The 22,264-nt window shown below is 37.1% G+C and overlaps 1 protein-coding gene across 1 annotated transcript; it reads left to right on the top strand.

Moving 5' to 3' along the window:
• The first annotated feature begins 14,139 nt into the window (after nt 1-14,139).
• LOC139709844 (protein SpAN-like) lies at nt 14,140-21,783 on the top strand. The gene is made up of 6 exons (XM_071621805.1): nt 14,140-14,332; nt 16,407-16,612; nt 17,005-17,208; nt 18,250-18,603; nt 19,978-20,492; nt 21,654-21,783. Exons 1-6 carry the CDS (start codon nt 14,188-14,190, stop codon nt 21,781-21,783), a joined length of 1,554 nt encoding a protein of 517 aa, XP_071477906.1. The 5' UTR covers nt 14,140-14,187.
• Nucleotides 21,784-22,264: the final 481 nt, after the last annotated feature.

Here is a 22,264-nt window from a genome sequence, read left to right as displayed (position 1 = left end):
TGACTAATGATCTTAATTATTCCGACTTCAAGGGGGTGGGGGCTACCGTTTCGCTGAAGTGATTTTTATTGTGACCTTTAGGCAACTGTTTGAAGTCATCATTTCTTTCAAAGAATAAATCAACATGACTCTGCTGTTCTCTTTAAGTAATATATATAGATGATGTTTCCGTCCACATTGTCTTGAACCAGTTTACCGTATCAGCATCCGGCTGTGGTGATAGATAAGGCGCCCCCTGTGTTTGCACTTCACTCTCGTACATAATGGGGACTCGTATACAGCGCAACGCACGAACGCACAAGCTCGTCGCGGTCATGTCATAAATATAATGTTGTTTTTGTCATTGCGCATTTTGTTTAATCTTTCGATTTCAAAAACACCAATCAAATTCACATTTATTTCCACTTTTACCCGATAACACGTGACACAAACTGATTACATTCAAGTTGGTAAATAACACATGACTGTGCAGTTAAAACAAGTAAGACAAACAATTTCCTAGCACAGGGTCTAATTATAAGCGAATACAGTCGCCTCAATGAGCAGAGCCTGGTGGTACGTCACTTTCAAGATGATATAATGATTCAGGGGGTGGGGTGGAATATAATGTGATAGATATATACATCTTTTTTTTTTGTGGGAGGAGCATATGAAAATCGAAATGGCTTACTTTCAGAGTAGATTCCTTGGGAGAAGCACAAGTTAAGTTAGGGTATATACGGTCCCAATTTCTCTCTCTCTCTCTCTCTCTCTCTCTTCCTCCTTTTAAAAACAACAACAACAACAACAAGTAAAGTTCCCCCTGCGAAGTACGTTTTTCTGACATTTGACAATTATCTTTAACAAAAAAAAAATATATATATTGTCTATCAAGTTGGCCTAATTGTATTCTCTATCTTTCACCGTAGGAAGATAAAGATTGATTGTTACTATTGCGGAAATGGGATGTCTTTTTATCAGCACTATCATTCGATGATGGTATCATTTTTATAGGCACATTTAATGAACTAAAAAACAAACTCTTATTTCAGGTTATGCACTTAACTAAGTTTGTTTATTTGTTTCAGTGGAAACCTCCGCAACTCCTGGGTGCATTTCAAAAGCAAGGGGAATCCAGCCAAACATGCAGATAATCCAAACAATCGCAAAAGAACAAAAAATAATCATGACTAAAATCATTGGCAGGAATACCTTCCAAAGTTTTGTGCGGGAAGACAAAGATTTTCGTCCGTCGGGTTTAGTTGTACCACATTTATAGAATGTTGTTTTATACAAATTAAGGTTTGGTAGGTCTGAGTCTTGGGTCCCATTACCATAACGAGTTGTTTCGCATGACCTATGGTGGCAAAATATCCAGATGTATTCTGGGTTTTGGTAATTTGAACGTTCCTCATGGTATATCGCCTTGCTACGGCTGGATCCGGCTTTTTATGGTTGATAATCCCACTGTAATCTCTGTTACTATGATGCACCTTAAACTAGTAAGTGTGAGAATCAACACTTACATTTTACGTTTGGTATTGGGTACCACGACTCATTTCAGCATGTAGTATTTTGAATTTTTCTCTCTTGTATAATTGTTATTCAATAATTAATATTAAAAGGCCTGAAGGGAAATTGTTCTAACAATCTTGAGAACTAGGAAAGAATGGAAGTTGCTTTTGTCCAACAATAATCGAGTCTTTCCTTGTGGTTAGGTGGATAGTGTGATATTACTTTTTTTTTTTAAAGAATCTTTCTAAGAATTTACATTTTTTTTTTCTGAATGTCTTTGTTTGGCGAGAAAACTGTGAATAAAAGACAAGCTTGAAGGTTGAAGTTCCTCTACATCTGTCCTTATGCTCACAATCTCATTTTTGCATATACTGACGCTGAAAATGATGAATGATGATTCAATTCTATCATGTTCATGCACAGTAAGTGGAGTAAGCATATCATATTTACACTGCTTATACACTGCCTACACTGCCTACATTATCATTTATTTTCATGTATCATGCGAGCGGCGAGCTTGCCGGGGAGCTAGCTACGAATGATGTTGCGTTTAGGTTTTTTTGTGTTTTTTTCATTTAACAAATACCCTGCGAAATGATAAGACTTTCATAAGGGTCCTGAGACGAAAATTACGGAAATGACGTTGATATCACAGTGAACATGGACAATCAGGCATACTCTGTATATTTGAAATGTCCATCATCTAGGACTGAGTGTGTACTGTAAGTGACGGAAATCCGTGTGTGTATGTATGTATGTGTGTATGTTAACGCATGATAATAGGGGGTATGATGCAATGTATGATACGCCCAGCAGCAAAACGATAATGTTAAGGCATAAATTAAGGCCCCCCTCCCGTATAGGCGTACAGGAGGTCAATGGTATTGATTGAAAGGTCTTACATAAAGAACAATGAAAGTTCCATCATCAACACCTATAAATAAACTAATGTTTTTCTTTGACTCCAAATCCTTCGGGTACGTCTGCCGTTAATCACAGTCCTTACGTCACGTTCGAGACAAGCGTGGTGCTTTTCTAAGAGTTCCTTTCATCTTTGGTGTAATCAGTAAAACTATTTACAAATGCCAAATGCGTGAGACGAAACTGTTGAACCGTGGCCCCTTCATTGTCTATTGAGCACCCATGGGTTGCCTTCTAATTACATGGTTACCAAGTCACTGGTCACTGGAACAATGCTCTGTACCACATTGGCGGTGTGCTCCGTCGCCGCAGTGACGTAGGACATTCGCTGTGTTCATTAGGTTCTTAGTTAATGACGCGGAAGAAAATATGGTATCTGAAAAGCTGTTGATTGGAAGGAAACGAACAAATAACAAACTCGCAACTACATTGCTGTTTCCGGTCGTGGAGTGTGAGTTGTTCCATGGTAATAATGTAAAATGAGTATTTCCCATTCGCCGTTTTAACAGACTATGTGTTCTAAAGTAAAAAAACAAAAAAAACAAAACAAAACAAAAACAAACAAAACGAAACAAAACAAAATAAAACCAAACAAAAACACATGAAGAATTTGCTTATAACATGTATTAAAGGCACGGAACTCACATAACATGAAAGAGGAATTATTCTACCTGAGAGTAAAGGAAATGCACAGGAACTATAGCGGGAAAAAAAATGACAATCGGAACAACTTGAAAATACAACAATAATGACATAGACTTCGAGAGGGAACCTCGGCCTAGAGCCGTAGAGCGCATATCTTTTAGTGGTCGTATAAAACTTTGATCGACCAAGACCCATGCTTTTCTAACAACCTTTGATGAGACTGTGACAGACTTTAGCTTTCTAGACGTCTATATCAAATACGTTCAGGGATATATTGTGTGTCTCCGGGCATATTGGCCGAAATTCGCAAAGGTCTAATACAGTAAATTTATGGGCTTAAATAACACGATGAGCGGCATTCTTTGCACCAATGTGAGTTGATTATTCTTGGTGTTTGTTAATGTAAACGGTGTGTGTCTGGCGATAAAACTTAACATTATTTATGGTCTAAATGCATGCTACGATTGTAAATTCCAGCTGATGAGTTATAATGTTCGTCTCTGTAGCAAATTCAGTTTGCATCAGAACGGCGCATCTGTGTAGTATGTATAATTGTAATAATGAATTATATATTCAATAATATGAGGATGTTTCGTTTTATGTGTCTCCTAATCGAACATTTCCAAATCTAGCAGAAAAAGAAAGTAAAGGTAACTAAAAGTACAATTTTCAAAATAGTGAAAGTATATATATATATATATATATATATGTCAATATATATGGTGTACCTATCATGTATAGATAATCAATCGGCTTTATCAATGATGTGTGTTGGGGTGTAACAGTATTGGAATGATGATCATAATAGCTAACATCTTTTCAGTCACTCAGTGTGTTTATATTTTTGCAACGTGTTTTAATTTCTTAGTTCGATTCACTTAAAAAATATTTCGGCTGCTCTTTGGTCCATGGGCATTCTTTTTAATCGTGCATCACACCCACACACATGCGCATTGTGTTAATGCACAAAAGCACATACCATCAAAACACAAACAATTTTTCAGTTCCATGCATGAGTAAGCCCCTCCCCTCCCCCATACACACGTGTATACACAAACACCCATACATACAAAACATGGAAAAAACCACACGATGTGTTTGTATCTCGTGTACAGCCTACCTAAGTATGTCTTTACAATCAGATAATTCTAGCAGAATAAATGCTTTATAATGAATGCATAATTATATATATATATATATATATATATATATATATATATATATATATGTATGATTACATATATACGTATACATATATAAAACTATTTCCTGAATTGGAAAGTGAATTATACGAATTGAATTAAATCAAACATTGTTTGTAAGTGGACGCTCCAAATAAACAAAACTGGAATATTTCTACTGACATAAAGTAAATAACAATTAAAGGAAAAAAAACAAATATCATAAAATCACAAACAATATTCATTTTTGATTCATGGATAAGCCCACACAAATGTGTGTGTACATTTGCCATGTGTGCAAACACTGTACAAAAAAAAATAAAAAACAAGATCTATAGTGTCTCGTATCTAGCCTACCTCTATTGATACATACTGTGTGTCACTACAATCAGATAATTTGTAGCATAGAATCAACACTGTATAGTAAATGACATGCATACATTTATACATACACATTTCCTTAACTGGAAAGTAAACTAAATAGATTGAATTGAATTCAGAATTTGTAACTGAATGTTCCAAATAAACATTATTGCAATGTTTTACCGGCATAGAGTATAAATTATGATATATCGTATATAATTTAAAAACCGAAAATGTTTTAGAATAAGTTTATGACCTTTTATGTGCAAGTTTTCTATAGGAAGTGCTGATATAATGTTATATTGTCTCATATTCATATCATCTTCAAAGTACAAATCACAAATAACACTTGATGTTGTGCGTATTGTATTTGTTCTACTACAGCGAGGTCTGTGCTTTTTTTACCGAGTCTGAAGAAGAAGTGAATTCTCCTTATATGGACAGGAATAAGAACGCCTGGCGATACCACGCTTCAATGCACGATGACGCAGGGCGTGGTTGTGGTATATTCATTCATGAAATCTGTGCCCTCATTGTGTTTCGGCTCGATCAGCACTGGATTAATTGGTAAATCAGGATACACGACTCCTTGTACTATCGCTATTTTTATAATATGTTAAACTGCGCGTGAAGACAGAATCAATTGCCCTCATTTAAGCCGAGACCTATAGTGCTTAGGGCCGACACTTCACGATCGGCAGCCTTGTCTTGACTTAATTAGTATACCCAGGTCTAGACATAGCGCAGGTTTGACGGATAAAGGTCCAATGAAAAACGGTAAAGGGGGGAACCAAGCCTTGTCATCATTTGACCAATAAGACGAATACGTTTGAGACCAAATACAAAGTCGAACTGTTGTTTTAAGAACATACTTAATTTTTTTCATAGATCACCACCCTACAAGTGTATGAATATCACATAGATTACTACCTTATCCTACCCAATTCTGGTAGAATTTGGCAGATGTGATTTTTTTTCCTTCATTGTTATATCCAGTCAGTTATCATAATCAGTCAACAAATAGTATTTGCAATTACTGTTTGATCAAATACACGTGTATTCACAATTGCAAAAACAGAAGGGTAAGGATAATAAATCGTCACTTCATTTACCATTTTCAAAATAACATGTGGCACTCGATTCTGGAAACAAAAATAGCTAAAGATACACTACATTACTAGCTCTCCGTTATCTGTAAATTTGTGCACGGGTACAATAACTTATACGGACACATCTGAGCCCAGTCAAAGAATGGGTGTTCTTTCCCCCGTGTGTTTATTGTTTATTGTTGTTCAACACCACGGCGTAAATCCGAATCAATACCCTTTCAGACCTTTCATCTAAATCTCATGAAAGAGGATTGGGAATGCTTCTTCTCTTTTGAACCGCACCAGACAGAGATAAGTGACTACATAGCCTTCGAGCCAAGTGCTGTGGCTGGAGACGTCAGGGTCTGAAGACATTGCCTCTTGCTTGGGATGAGGTATGAAAATGGCTAGGTTGAACAGTTTTCTTCAGATCACTCTTCAAGAGCAAATTGTGATACATCAATCTAGAAGGGAGACACGACGAAGTCAATTGACATTGTTCAAGAGGAGACAGCGTAGACTTCGAATAGAAGAAAGAATTTCGGAGACTGAAGAGCACAAATATCAGACGCAGGAGACCACACGATGAAAAGCTGCATCAGTTTCAGTAATGTATTAATGAATATCAATATTATGTAAGCAAAGACAAAGATGTGCATGATAAATTGTCCGTCTGTGACGGAACGAGTTGAAATGAATTAAAGTCTTTTTACATGAATGTTACCATAATTCATGATATGTGTACTGAGTTATTATCGCTCTGTCTTGCGCAGTAGAAAATTTGTCGCTTGCAATGTGGGTGTTTGTGTGTGGGGGGCATTTTGTTACAAATTTTCAACAGTAAATGTACAGTTAAGGAACAAAAGATGGAGAAAGGAATTTCGATATTACTGATAAAGAAATCAGAATGATATATGTATATATCATTAATATCACTGTGAACATTCATTCGCACTCTCATCCCTGACGAAGGGGGAGGCCCCCGAAAATTCGGAAAATAAAATCAAGGCAATTGACATTTGATACATTCCTCTATTGTGACTTTATTATTTATATAGTAATATATACATATATATATATATATATATATATATATATATATATATATGATGTTATATTTAAACAGAGAGAGAGAGAGAATAAACAACGATCTCGGTGGATGGCAAGTGCCATTCGAGCTATATTATTTGTGATATAAAAATAGGGACAAGCTCACAAGATAGTTGAAAAGAGCGAACCTGTCTTCGGATGTGGAACATCACAAGGTTAGAAATAATGTCACTTTCAGAATACGCCAAGTTAGTTAATCTCGCTTAAGATTGAAACAGGTGGAAATTGTACAAGAGAAATTTGGCAATCTTTGAGGTATGTGATACCGGGAGAGAAAACAGACTCACAAATCACTTCAATCAATGTTAATGACAAAAGTGTTAGTGGTAGATATTTAGCTGATTTGTTTAATCGCTATTTGGTTGACATAGGGGAAAATTGAGAGTGAAAATTGAGCGTTTAATCAATGAAATAAATGCATTTTTTTTTACAGCAAAGGCTACACCACCATGACCACATTCCCCCTCAAAACATTTAAAGCTATACAAGAACGTGTGCGATTTGTTAAAGTGACTACCTATGATCTAGCCACGGGTCAACATACCCGTCAAACTTCTGAACTAGTTGCATCCTTGACAGCTGCAGCCCCGCCAACTTAATAAAACAATCAATACACAAGGGCACAATACCTGATGAATGGAAGGAGGCTCGTGTTACACCTGCTTACAAGGGAGGCAGCAGAGATGATATCTGCAATCATAGACCTATTTCTGTTACCCTGTTTTTTGCTAAGACCGTAGAGAAAGTTGCTTATGACCAACTACAGACTTCTCTGATTGAAAACCACAATCTTACAGACAGACAGATAAACAGTTTGGCTTTCATCCGAAGCACTCCACCTCCAAAGATGCATTGCTAATGTAACAGAGTACTGGTCTGATGGTATTGCCTCTGGAAATATTGTTGAGGTAGTAATGATTGATTTTAAAAAGGCTTTTGACGCTGTAAATCACTGTATATTGACTCAAAAGCTAAAAATATATGATTCTAATGAAAATACTGTACGATTTTGAAATAACCTTTCGACCCGGACACGATGTACATGTGTGAGTGGTTTTGTTTCAGATAAGCAAAGTATGAGATGTTGGTGTACGACAGGGATCCTTGATTTGACCTGCAATCTTTTCTCTATATGTGAATGAATTGCATTCTGTTGCTAAACATAGTGTCTTGTCATTTTACGCAGATGACACATGTTTATTTTGTTCTGCAAAGAAACCCTGTAACATTGTTAAACGGTTAAAGGAAGACTTTGCTTCGGTATCGCACTGGTTATCGGATGTTTGTGAATAAGAAGAAATGTGAACTTATATGTATCGGTATAAACACCATATCTCGTCTGAAGAAAGTTGAACCAAATACCAGGATTGTGAACGTACTTATTGACAATTATGTAATTCAGAGAGTAGCATGTAAATATCTGGGAGCATGCAGTGATAGATGAGAATCTGCAATGGAACGCTTACTTTGATTACTTACATAATCCTGGTATTTGGTATTTAGTTCAAGTTTCTTCGGACGAGATGGTGTTTATATCAAGAAATATAAGTTCACGTTTCTTCTTATTCACACACAGTTTTTATTTTTTTTATGCAAAAAATTTTAAACCAATTATGAAAATGGAAATAAACAAAATGAAATGAAATGAAATGAAATAAATGAAATGAAATGAAATGAAATAAATGAAATGAAATGAAATGAAAGGCGTCAATATCTTTTGTAGAGAGAGACATGATATGTTTGATTTCCGTGCTTTGTTGTTATTACATAAATCTATAATACAGTCTCATTTTGATGATTGTAACATAGTCTGGGGGAAAACAGGAAAGCATTACTGTGATATATTGCTTTTTATCCAAAATTGTTCTGTAAGAAATGTTTTCCAGGTTAATTCTATGTTCTCTACAAACGACCTGTGGACACTCTACACCCTTATTGTTAAATGTTCGCAGGTCCAAACAATTAACTCATTCTCCTTTCCGAGCTGACAGGCAGACTACTGGTCTTCCGTGGATCAGTGAACTCTTTATTCCTCCTGACACAAGTTACTATACATGATCTGGCTATTATCAGCTGAAGCTAAACCCAAATCCAATTATAAATCACTGCAATCGTAGTAGGTACGCAGAATGGAGTCACTATATAATGTGGAACAAGATTGAAAGATCGATAACTCTGTCCATGTCATTTGAAGCGTTACGTAGATAATCACACGTAGATACACTGACGGAAGATGTTTCATTGCATCATGATTATGTTTCACTCATCACATTTGTATTATACGATCGCTCCGTTTCCTGACTGATTTTCTCTATTTCATTTAGATTTATTTAGTATTTTACCTTTTGAAAAGTTTCTGCCGGATGTTGTGTACTATATATTTGCGAAGAATCGTTGTCCCGAAGGTTCGCTAATCTAAAATAAAAGAAAGGTTCGTTATTCCGAAGGGTTCGTTAGTATATACGCATCTTATTTTTATTTTCGAACGAAACCCTATCATATTTCATTGTCGGATTAACGAACCTTTGGAATAACGAACTCTGATCCGAATAACGCCTCAAACTTTCGGATTAATGAATCCTTTTTCATTTTCAGCTTAACGAACCTTTGAAATAACAAACATCGGCTTCTCCATCCATATATGGCACCGCAGAATCAAACTACTCTTTGGAAGATGTAGAAGATGTGGAAGATGTAAAAGATTCTATAGCCCTTTCACCTTCAAGCTACATATTTTTGACGCGGCATGGTGGTGAAAACGTTCGTAAGCACTACCACACACTGTCATTTTTTTTCTTTTTTTTTGCACTTAACGATAAGTGGGACTACAATGTGATCCTTGGATATACAGTCAGACATGACAGCACTCATTTGTTATTTAAGCATTGTATCCAAAACGATATTTTCGTCTTCTTTCTGCAAAACTGTTCCTCACAATAATATGCCTACTTGAAAAGTATTTCAAATTTCACAAAGACACAAGCTAACAGAGCTCCTTACATTTTTGACAAATAGTATTGTATTTGTAATTCCATCATAATTACATCGTACATGCGTTAAGTACATTTGAAAATGTCTGTTACGGAACAATTGATGTTCAATGACAAGAAAACAACCCTTCCTGTTGGTCATTGATATCATATTTCTTAATCTAAATCGAATGTTTTATTAGTAGGTCACATTGATAATGCCATCAAATAATGATTTGGAGTGTTCGTTGATACTCGCCTGAATATGAAATCACAAATTACGAGTGCAATTTGGCATATCGTAGATCTGTAACCCGAGACGCATTCGTAAATGTGTCGATTAAAACAATATGAAAACTGTTATTCATGGATGCATCATAGTTTCGTAAACTAGAGTGGTGTAATGATTTATTGTTTGGATTATCGGACACGCAGATTGTGAAGTTGCCACGGGATCAAAACACATAATATGCAAGATTTATTTCTAACCTCCCAAGATTCGGCCATGTCACACCACTTCTGGAGAATCAAAACCTGGTTGCCCATTCGCCAAGGAGTTGAATTTAAGATACTGATGACTCATAGTCTACAAAACATTAAGTGGTTTAACTCCTTTTTAATACAATAATGGAATAAATGAACCCCGAACCAATGGTTATATTATCTTCGTATTGCAGATTCCCCGTAAAACACAGTAAAATCAGGTGACTTTTTTTTTCTTTGGCAGCCTCTAGGTAAGATCACCACTGGATATCAGAAAATCTCAGTCATTATAGAAGCCATCAGATCAAAACTCGAAGCTTTTTCTTTAACAGGGAGTTATTCATATTTCCTGTCTTGCATAGTTGAAAATAATAAATGAATAAAAGAGATAGTGCAAATAGTATATTTGATTATATCATGATTTATCACAGTATCTTTGATCGATTAAAATCCAGATGTCAATGTAGTAATACATTTATTTTGCTGTAATTTGATATGCAAAGTGGTCTTGTAAGGGTTAGACCTATGGATATAGGCCTACTATGGAGCCCCTGTGAGTCGAAATTGCCCTCTAGACAAATTCTTTAACTGCTGGTGAATATATCTGGTAATAAACCTCTCTCCGTTAGGTTTGTCAGACTATTCACAACACCTCCTGAATGAAATTGTTTCCCCATATCAAAAATTCTGTAGGATTTCTTTTATAGTAGTTATTTTCTTATCAATTTATTCTGCTGAAGAAAATTAGCACAATATATAGACTTATATGTCTATTTTTTTCTATTAACCTAATGTTTATTTAAAATATTTCACAAATTGATAGATTACTAGGAAAAATAGCATTTGAGGAGCTCTTACAGCGCAAGATAAGGGGCAATTAAGACACATAGATTCTTCGCTGAACAATACTGATTTATTATATCGTTATTATTTATTTACAAGTATAGTGCTCAAGCAAATCTAAATGAGCAGTCTACTCCCAGACGCTCATACAGATTCGTGCATCCGAGATTGAGTACTAGTGGGCGAAAAAAATATCAATCAGTAATCTAATTAGTTTCAGGTTGGGAAATACTCTTCTTGTGAGAAGAAACGAACCCTTTCAGTCTTTAATGTCTGAGGCGATAATAGCGTCAAAATCTCACGTAGAGAAAGCACCTCATATTGAATTTCTGAATACAAGGCGTAGGTAGTAAGACATGGTTAAGAGTGTCTTTCTTTTGTATTATAGGGCAGTGATTCTTGACGCTCGAACGCTTCACAAATGACCTAACCTTGTACGTTCTATATAGAACTGTAATTAACTAGCCACGTAAATGTCTCCGCTCAGACCAGAAGAAACAAAGGTTACTCGTAAGGTGCTTAACAACTTACCAACAATTACCTACTTTCCTCGAATCATATACCGTTTGAAAGGGTGGAGCCTTTCTTGTAAGAGAGATAAAGTCTGATGAAGTGATTTTTCACTTCTTTTATTCTTACATTGTCAACCCCGAAGATTTCTTGTCTAATACCCAAGAGCTGTTCTCATTGGATTAAACTACGAGCAGGTCTTAAACGCTTATCCACTTGGATTCAACATGACTAAAACAACAAACAACCAAACTAACCAACAAAAAGAAGAGAAGATTATTAAAAGAAGATTGTCAATTGTGTTCTTCATCTTAACTTGGTCGGGTTAAGGTTGCTTTTATGGTTTCTCCTTGCTGGCTCGAAGATATAAATATGGCAGTTTGTACAACGTAGCTTCAGACTCGCCATCGAAGACGGCTACGTTAACTTCAAAGTCAGTAGACATCATCAAGAGGTATTCTTCACCAACGGAAAAACTCCAAAAACTCGCAAGTGTTTAAAGTACTATCAGCAGCATGACGGTTTCAGTGGTGTCATCGTTGTTGCTAGCCCTGTTCGTTCCCGGCCTACTTTGTGCACCTGCTGCTAACGACTTACTGGACAAGATTGCCCGCGACTTGAAGCTCCTTGAAGACAAACCAGTGGTATGTACGCTGTGCCAATGTAATAACTATAACTATGATAATAATAATGATAATAATAATTATAGTAATAATGCTAATAATAATGATAATAATAATACTATGATAGTTGTAATAATAATATTTTTCTTGTTGTTTTTATTATCATCATCATTAATACTAACAATACACTGTTATTAAAAAAAAACTGTCACACTATTTGCTCGAGTTTTATTTCGTTGTTTTGCTTTTATTGATATTACCCTCCATCTCCCTCCGACCTGATTAGCACGGCTGTCTTTATTTCCGCATGCTTTGGTTTTGAATGTTTGCTTTACCTGTGAGTATGATATTGTATCATATATGATTCCGAAAATTAGTCTGCAATCATGCAGAAATATCATCAAAACGACACATAATTATCTTCAAGCATTCCCAGAGTAGAAAATTACAATTTCCGTTGAGTTTTATGAAACCCTTCGTGTTGACACTAGAAAGTTGGCAAAGGTAATGTCCAAGACCAGAAAACGTACATTTGAAAGAAAGCAATAATCGGCAGCATTAGAGACTGTCAAAGTCCTAATTATCAGTGACTGCACATGGACGAAAATTTACGTCACATGCAACGCCACTATGACCAACGCCAAGAGACACTTCACACTGAAGACTCTAGTAGCGTTTCAAATGCCTGTAAAATGTTTTAATGATTTCTACAGATCGATTTCAACAAACAAACAAAAAAGGAAAATAGCAATTTTCACTATACGTGTCATACATTTTGTTTGTGTGTGTATGTGCATATTTTTGCATTTTCTCTCCCACTTGTTTTTTTTTTTGTAATATGCTGAAGGGACTTTCACCACACGTAACTACAAGCCCTTAAATTGATTTTATCCCTCTGGAATGATAAGATGAAATTAAACTTGTCAGACACCCCTAATCATTTCTTAATTTTCTCTCTCAACCTGTTAAGTGTCTTAAAAGCCGTGGAATCCCCTACGCCTTAAAAATTGAATCAACGGCGTTGTTTACATGCTCTCCAATTTCTATTGGTGTTATCAACAAGTAGAAATAGTTCAATTTGCTTGAATCTGACTTCCATATATTGTTCATTCCCTGTCATATCGTTGCTATTGTTTATAGTTGGTGTTATGTTGTAGTATGAGAAATTTTATGTACATAAACATGTGTGTTTCGTTGTTGGCTCTTTTACTTGTGTGCTTACAGCTACTTGACCTATATACCTCTTCGGATATGTTCTCTTGTAGAAGAATCACCAGATAAATTATCAATGCAATATACATACTCCATATAGATCATTTCAATGAAGAATGCATTGTGATGTGAATTGACAAACATCTAAATGTTGTAAATGGATTCACTATGGCATACAAGTCAACAACGTTCATCGTGTATTAATTAAAACACACGTACTATAGTGAGGACTAGTTAATAGCTCAAACAAGTCGCGAGTGTGGAAGCTGCTATAGCTCCAAATTATGTTCCACCTTAAAAAAAAAAACAAACATGAGTGCACATGGTGCTCTGATAAATTTTATCCCGCGCATCCAGATTTTTTTTTTCTGGGCTACATTTTCACTTCCCTTTTACCTGTTCTCTCTTCCCACCCCACTCTCTCTCTCCCTCTCTCCTCTCCTCTCTTCTCTCTCTCTCTCTCTCTCTCTCTCTCTCTCTATATATATATATATATATATATATATATATATATATATATATATATATTACTATATATATACCCCCTTTCTCTCTCTCCCCTCTATCTCTCCCTCTATCGCCCTGTCTCCTTTCTCTCCCCCAACTTTTTATCTCTATATATCTCCCTCTCCCTCTGTCACGCTTTTCCTCTGAGAAGTCTCTTAGCGTATCCTTCGAGAAGCCGGTTGAACAGCATGAGGAACCGAAGGACGAAGACAACACTCCTGGCTCGTTCGAAGGAGACATGATACTAACGCCAGAACAGGCTCAAGAAATCGAAGAGGCTATCTTCACGGAGAAGTATGGCCGAGAGAAAAGGAAGGCAGTATCGAATACGCTGACCCGCTGGACTCAGAACATCGTGCCTTACGTCATCTCATCTTCATCTAGTAAGTTCTGACACCTGTACGATATCAACAATGAAGAGAAAACGTGGGCAATTTAGACTCCGGACCCTCTTTAAAGGAGATTGGCTAGTAACTTATCAATGGGAATGCTGGGGGATGATTGTTCCAATCCTTGTGGGATTCATTTTAGAGTACATTATATATTTATTGTTGTGTGAAAATTATTTGCTTAAGAATTGTCTCATATTCAAATAATGTGCACTTCAATCGCCCCGTCACTGTGCAGGCATGCTAACCTGGAAACATTAAACTGCACATAACTTGAATATGAGACCATTCTGAAGCAAATAATTTTCGCACAACAATAGATACATAATGTACTCTTAAATGAATCCCACAAAAATTGGAACAATCATCCCCCAGCATTACCACTGATTCCCACTGTATCAGTTACTAGCCATCCCCTTTAAGATATCTCTGTAGGATTCGTCACCTGCAGGTCGGTAAATGTAATTTCGTCAGGATCAAATAAGTGTATAATTTAATTCGGCATGAAGGCCTTTAACCTATCTCTATCGAAATATTGTTACCCTCTGTAAAAGTGGATTTTTTCGAGGTGTGGAAACTTTCGCGCCTTTCGCGCAACCATGGAAGCTAGCGCGAAAATAAAAGCACGATAAAATTTTGCATGCTATCTTTATTTTGTTCCCGTGGTTACTGGATTCTGCACAATTAGAAACACGCGAAATACATCTTACCCGGCCGCGCGCAGAAAAAAAAATCCTCGGGCGAAAATACGCCATTTTACAAAGTATTATAAGATTGGTGAAAGAACATTTTTTTCTTTGTCCACAATAATGCACTCCAACATTGAAATCGGCATTGTATTTCTACCAAGAAACATAACTGTTCGTGTATCAAGACGGCACGTACAGACGTATGGGTTATGACTGCATCACTACCCACTTTTTTTTTCATCAGAAGTCGCATAATTATGATTCAAAGCAGATAATGAAACACAAACCTATATCAAGCTGACGCTAATGAAGAATCATAGCAGAATATGTTTCATCAAACTCGGATAAAATGAATAACTTTAGAATTAGAAGAGGTAATCACGTCATCGCTTTCCATGTATTCTACTGCCCTGCCTGCTTCGAGGGTTGTTCCCGCTGTTAATGTCCTGGATTCCGCGAAATTAAAAACACTTGAAATTCATTTCACCCGGTCTTTAATTTGCTTCCATCAAAGCTGACCAGAACTTTGGTGAAGTTTTTCACTGAACACCATTTAAATAAGAACTGCATATTATGTTCTATGAGAGCAAATGATGCCACTTTGAGGTGTCTCACATAAAGGCGATTGAGATTGAATCGACATTATACATATTCAGAGATCCCTCACAATAAGCCAGTTCGTAGTTCTACTTTGCGCATGAGCAGTAAAAGGTTATAGGTACCAAAACGCATGATGGTTTTTAAATTCACGGAGATAAGCATGTGTCATATAGTGATTATTTATGCAATCCTTGTACATGATACTTGCCGTTGCATCCACCTGACTGCAAACCTGGTATTTGGCAATACGAATATAAACATGTTTCAATGCATTGATTTCAATACAAAACAAAGAAATGGATGCTTCCCCCAGGGTTGTTTGACGGACCATTCTGGTCACCTGTGGCCCGTTGCATAAAACTTACCGTTGAATTTCAATGGTAACTACCATCAAAATTAAGCGTCACAGCCAATCAGCATCAAGGATTGTAAAATTTACCGCTAATTTGAAGACTTACCGCTAGAAAGGAGCGGTAAGTCCAGCGGTAAGGGTTTTATGCAACAAGGCCCTGGTCTCGCTATGCATGATCATTTTTTGTTGAACACGAATTCCATAAATTGTTACGCCAGGCAAACTTACCGGTACGCATTATGTTGCTTTGAATATGAGTGAAGTGCCTAACCAACCAAGAAAATAGAAAGGTCATTTGTACCAACGTGCACATGAGCTAATTACAAACTGGCTTATAATCGCTTTAATTTTTTTATTTAGAAAACAGTGATATGCAAAGAGGCATTTTAGAATTACGAGCTTGGGACATCAACTGATTTTGTTTCAGGCGGTGACACCAATGTGATCCGCTCTGCAATGGACCACTGGGAACAGCACACCTGTTTGAGATTCGAACCAAGAACCTCACAGCACGCCAACCAACTGGGTCATGGAACCTACCTGAACTTTATCAAGGGCGGTGGATGCTGGTCTTACGTTGGAAGAGTATTTTCGTCTTCCCAAGATGTGTCCATCGGTAATGGGTGTGCATACGTAAGTACCCATGATTTGCGTTCTTCAGAGAGAAAAAAATACTTGATATTAGTAGACCACGTGAGTGAAACTTTCAAAATCCATAACTTTTGAATGGATAGTTGGATCTAAACCTTCACCGATGTGTTATACTGACATTGCTGCAATTATTAGATTCACATGTTCACTAAGGTGAATTTGGCATTTATAAACTTTCGTTTGACACGTCTCATTAAGAATGTCATACTTCATTTACCGTGTTTTTTTTTCTATAAGAAAAATGAGGGGGCATCTTTGAGAATTGGCGCGCACCCAATTTGAAGGACGCTTTTAATCAATTTGTTTATTTACAGCTGATCCAGTGTGAAATGAGAAGGCTTAATATCTCTTCTTTGTATTATGTTAACAAATAGCTCGGCATCGTCGCCCACGAGATCGGCCACGCCATGGGTTTCCATCACGAGCAGTCTCGACCAGATAGGGACGATTACGTCACGGTCCATTTCGAAAACATCCAGTCGGGATTCGAAGGCAACTTTCAGAAATATAGTTGGAACGATGTAACCACGGAAAATGTTCCGTACGACGTTGGATCAGTTATGCACTACAGTTCTGGTGTAAGTCAGACTTGGTTTCTTTTGATTTTTTTATGCGCAAAAAGTAATATGTCCTACTCCATCCAAATATACAAGCATATCATATTAAAATGTATATAAATTATTAGTGGAAAAGTGAGCAAAGAAAATGGGATTCCATCGGGATTCCCGATGGAATCCCATTTTCTTTGCTCACTTTTCCACTAATAATTTATATTCTTTCTGGTCAGTTTATTCTGTCTTTATTTGTTAAAATGTATATAGAGAGATATGTTGAAACCCATAAACACATAATTATTAGAACGTATATGTCTTCATCCAAATTATTTGATATATAATTATGAATAAACACAGTAAGTTTGCAAACATTGCGCATGATGAGAGAGATGGAGTGAGGGATTGAGAAAAAAGTGACACGAAGAGAGGTGTACATCGTTACTTGTGTGTATGTGTGTGTGTGTGTGTGTGTGCTTGCGTGTGTGACACAAATATTATAGCAAATATGCAAAAGCAATGCTATCTACATCTGTTTATTCTCCGCTTTCTCTGAATTTAGTAACATAAAAGTCTATAAAAAAATTATTATCATTATTTATCACTATTCATTTGACAAAGGGCATCTGATATTAATATTTATCAAGTGTCAGAAACCACATTGCTGTGGATTGGCGACGCATATGCGTCTTTTTCTCAACAATCATTATACTATTGGCCCATATTTCTTTTTTCATTGTTTGTATCAACTGCACATAATTTTGTTTTGAGAGAATAAGTTTGTATGTGAGTCTTGAATCTGAATACCAACATATTTTTACAAGATTTAAGTTGCCTTGTGTTCTCAATATCGTAAACTTCTGTAAATAATGTCTGGAATAAAGAAATTATTTTCAACAGATTAAGTAATTTAAACCGGACACAGGCAGTTTTATGTCTCCAACATGTCAGTGCTGTAAGGTTTTCAAAATTCAATGACCTCGAAACAATAATCTCTGCAGCAAATTCCTTGATGGTTTTGTAAAATGATTAATATTTTGTTCTTTATTTTGATTGTTTGTTGTATAGGCATTCTCCTCCAACGGTCAACCAACCATCACCACCATCGACCCTCTGCTGATGAATCAACTTGGAAACCGAGAGGGCCTCAGCTTTGCTGATATCAAACTTGCCAATCTCATCTACAACTGCAACGACGGCTGTAGCAATAATCTGGCCTGCCAAAATGGCGGCTACCAGGGTCCCGACTGTGACTGCGTGTGTCCTCCAGGACACACCGGAATCCTGTGTGAGGACGGTCCTACCGGACCACCACCTCCCCAAGGGTGCGTCTATATGCTGACGGATGAAGATGGTGAAATCACATCACCAAGCTATCCAAGTAACTACGGCAACCACGAAGACTGCACATGGCTTATTGAGGTGAGTATTCAGCCACTGCGAGCACGATAGTCAACCATACTGAAATTGATTGAAATAAAGCCATTCTTATCTCCTGACCCCTTTCCCCACCCGTTAGTCTTTGTGAAAATAAGAAAAAAAATGATTATCTTCTTGGGTTGATGGAGAATGTATGGAACTCATTGACTGACGATCTTAGCCGCAGTTCTTCTCTACCATGTTTTCAATCATTCTTATTAAAAAAACAACAACTTACAACGTATCACTCGAACGAGAAATTATGCTAATTGATCAGTTTACCCCCGCCCCAACTAATATCATTGATTCGCTGTAAAGTCTCATTCTTAAAAAGTAAGTGTTTAAGTAAACATTAGCAGGGCTTGTTTTAGTGTATAAAGCTCCCAACTCCTGAAAACGGTAGGCCTATATGCTATCGCTTTTTTCCTCTTCTCTCAAGTTTTCCTATTCAGGTATCCCCTAATTCTTGTCCCAAAATTCTTTTTCTGGCCCGTTATATTCATCTTGTTTTGTCCTCCTAGGTCAAATTACATCGAAAATACTCAAAACAAATATTTTTATTTATTCTGTGGGCTTTCTCAAGTTGAAAATAAGATAAAAATAGTAACAATTCATATTGTCCAGAGGCCGTTACTCAAGGCAAGCGCATTGCCTATCGATAACGGTTTCCTTGACCTACTTGTATTATTTCTTATGAGTATTCCTGTTCACATTTTCAGGTGATTTCTATTGATTTGTTAAACTGAGTTCTTTCAAACAAGACTAATGGAGGAATAAAGATTACTGAAACTGTATGCAAGATTCTGGAATAAGACACATCGTTTATTTTGGTAAATCTACATGTAAACATCTTCCGGGGAATGGAAACTGATGAAAGTTCGAAGGCACTTGAAAACTATGATTGTTTAAATGTTAGTAGGCCTACACTTAATTTGGCGCCATATTGACCTCGTAAATATAACCACCATGTCACGTGACATTCTTGCTTGACATTCTTCTTGGCATTATACAAAAACTGACTTATATTGCATTCGTCTATTTTTCCAACTTGTTCCCACATGCATTGAATGAAATAAGCATATACGATTGCAAAACAAACGTTCTTTCTTTAATGTTCTTATCCTGAATGGAGTAGCCATACTATTTACGTTCATATAAAAACAAACAAATGGCTGTCTCCTGATTCTTCCTTTACACGTGAAGATCGAGTGAAATAACTTGTGCTCATTGAAACGAAGACAATGCCTTGAAGTAGGTTCGTTCAACAACATTTCATTGAATGGTATAGGTTACATAATTATATCAATCCCTTGTCAATGAGTGGATGAATGAACATGAAAGTTTCACGTACTGTCATCGCCACATTGACCTTTCTAGGGAGCTCCAGGTTCTACGATCACACTCACCTTCGTCGACATGGACATCGAGTCCCACTCTACTTGCAACTATGACTCCGTAGAGGTCCGTACGGGAGATGTCAGTTTGCCGGGCCTGAAGTTTTGCGGCACCACCGTACCTGGGGAGCAGATGTCGACCGGGAACCAGCTACTGGTGGCATTCACATCAGACTACAGCGTGACAAGGCGTGGCTTCAAGGCTACCTATGTCATCAATAATCCTGAACCTCCAACCACACTCCCAAGCATGACCACGGGTCCTGGAGAATTCGTCGGCACTTGTGGAGGAGATTTCTTAGGGAATAGTGGGACGATTGCCTCTCCAAATTACCCAAACAACTACGACAACGGCTTGCAGTGCGTCTACACCATCGAGGTCGACGCTGGTCGCCATGTCGCACTCACCTTCCACGAGTTTGATTTGGAGGGAAACGCCAGATGCAGCTGGGACTGGCTAGAAATTAATCTGGGAGAAGGAGTGCGGGTGCCTATGAAGTAAGACATTTCTTTATGATTATACTCCACTTTTCATTTTGCCGCCGGTGATTGCAATAATCAACATAGTAATTAAATGTGCTCATTGATTTATTTTGACAACTGAATTCGCCAAATCTGATTTAACAGTGACGTCAGGATGGCATGCGTTTGGCAATGAATATTGACAGAGATTGATATCTCTGTTTTTTTCAGAGAATAAATCCAGCGTGGTTCTATTTCCTTTCACTTAGTGTGACGTATTACGTAATAGCACGACATTCAAAGACACTTGAATGGAGGGTGTCATGGTTTACAATGTATTCTTTCTTGATGTGAGTGTGATAGCGAATTTTTTTTTTTAAAGTCTGACCGTGATGGTATGTATGTTGTTACCGCCCTCCACGCTCCCCTTCTCAGGACCACACTCACATCCAAGAAATAATACATGGTGAGCAGCGAAACCCGTCATCACCCAATATTCTATCGTCATTAAAACCTTCAAAGATGACATATAAACTTCCCAATACTTAAAAAAATAAGTTGAGAAGTAACCGATATCACTGGGGGATGCGAAAATTCCGATATAAAAGGGGAGGATCGAATTTGGAACAAACCTGGACAACTATTCATTTTGCTTCTCTCGTAAACAAGTCCCATATTTAATCATCTGCATTCTTGTCCGGAAGCTCCATGATGGCTTTAAACTGCAGTATTAATGACACATAATTTCTTTCATCGTGGACACGTACGTTTAATTCTGTAACATGATTATGGTTTATGGGATCACAGCCAACCTGCGTGATATCAGGTCAATCAATGTTATTTCGTCCTCACGACCTCTTCTGGTACAGCTTCCTGATATAAAACTACTTAATCTAGGGTTTTTATGACAAGTCCTCGAATCAGATCATTGATCACTTCGTTATTTTGTGGGCTCGCCAAGAAAACGAAGGTTCGGTCACGTGACCTGTTTGTGTCTAATATCCTCTCCTGACCAGAAACTTAATTGCAACTGTCGCAATCAATTATTTTACTAGTTATTGCGGCTGCAGTCTCGTCCATCGATTTTCCAGAAGTCAGGAGGCCTTGAATATCGTCTCTGTTACAGCCGTATTAATTTGTCAAGCTTCTGTAATTTTCCGTCTCATAAATGATGTGTTTCTTCTCTTTGCATTGCAGAATGTGTGGAATTGAATATCCTACAGGTCCTCTGGTCTCTATTGACAACAAAATGATAGTGACTCTCAGGACGGACGGCAGCGTGACCGAGAGCGGCTTTGCAGCAATCTTCAGGGCTGTCGACGTCTAAGAATTCATCAGTGCTTAGATGACTTGTCTTCGTCACAAAACCTGTACGAATGAAAAAAATCTTCTTGTAGTTCCTCACGAATGGAAAAAAAAGATCTTCTATTTCCTCAATTTTTACTTGTACTGAAAATGAAGTCTTGTAGATGTTTGGTTTCTTCTGCACAGAATGTTGAAATTGCGTTCAGGATTACAACATTAGCAGCGATAAGAGTTAGTACCTGTAAGACTACTTACTACTTCCATGTCTTCCATTTCGTCATACGTTAAAATAGATAACGTTCGTGGACTATAGACTAGCTCACTGCTGTGAGAAGAGGGAAAAGCAAAGCAAAATAAAAGAGATTCTTTGACTCAAAAACATTCAAGAGTAACCAGTGCCATAAATGATAAGCACTGTATGTTCAGATATTCTAGAATTCTATGTGTCGGTATTTTCGCTCATTAGGCCTACACTGTGTTTCCTGGTATAAACACATTTCAAA

This window comes from Diadema antillarum, unplaced genomic scaffold (assembly GCF_040938485.1).
Source record: "Diadema antillarum isolate AM-2024a unplaced genomic scaffold, OU_Dant_1.0 seq00001474_RagTag, whole genome shotgun sequence".
In the NCBI taxonomy this organism is placed as follows: Eukaryota; Metazoa; Echinodermata; class Echinoidea; order Diadematoida; family Diadematidae; genus Diadema; species Diadema antillarum.
Note: the sequence above shows the minus strand (reverse complement) of the source record. Positions and strands in the feature narration are given on the sequence as shown.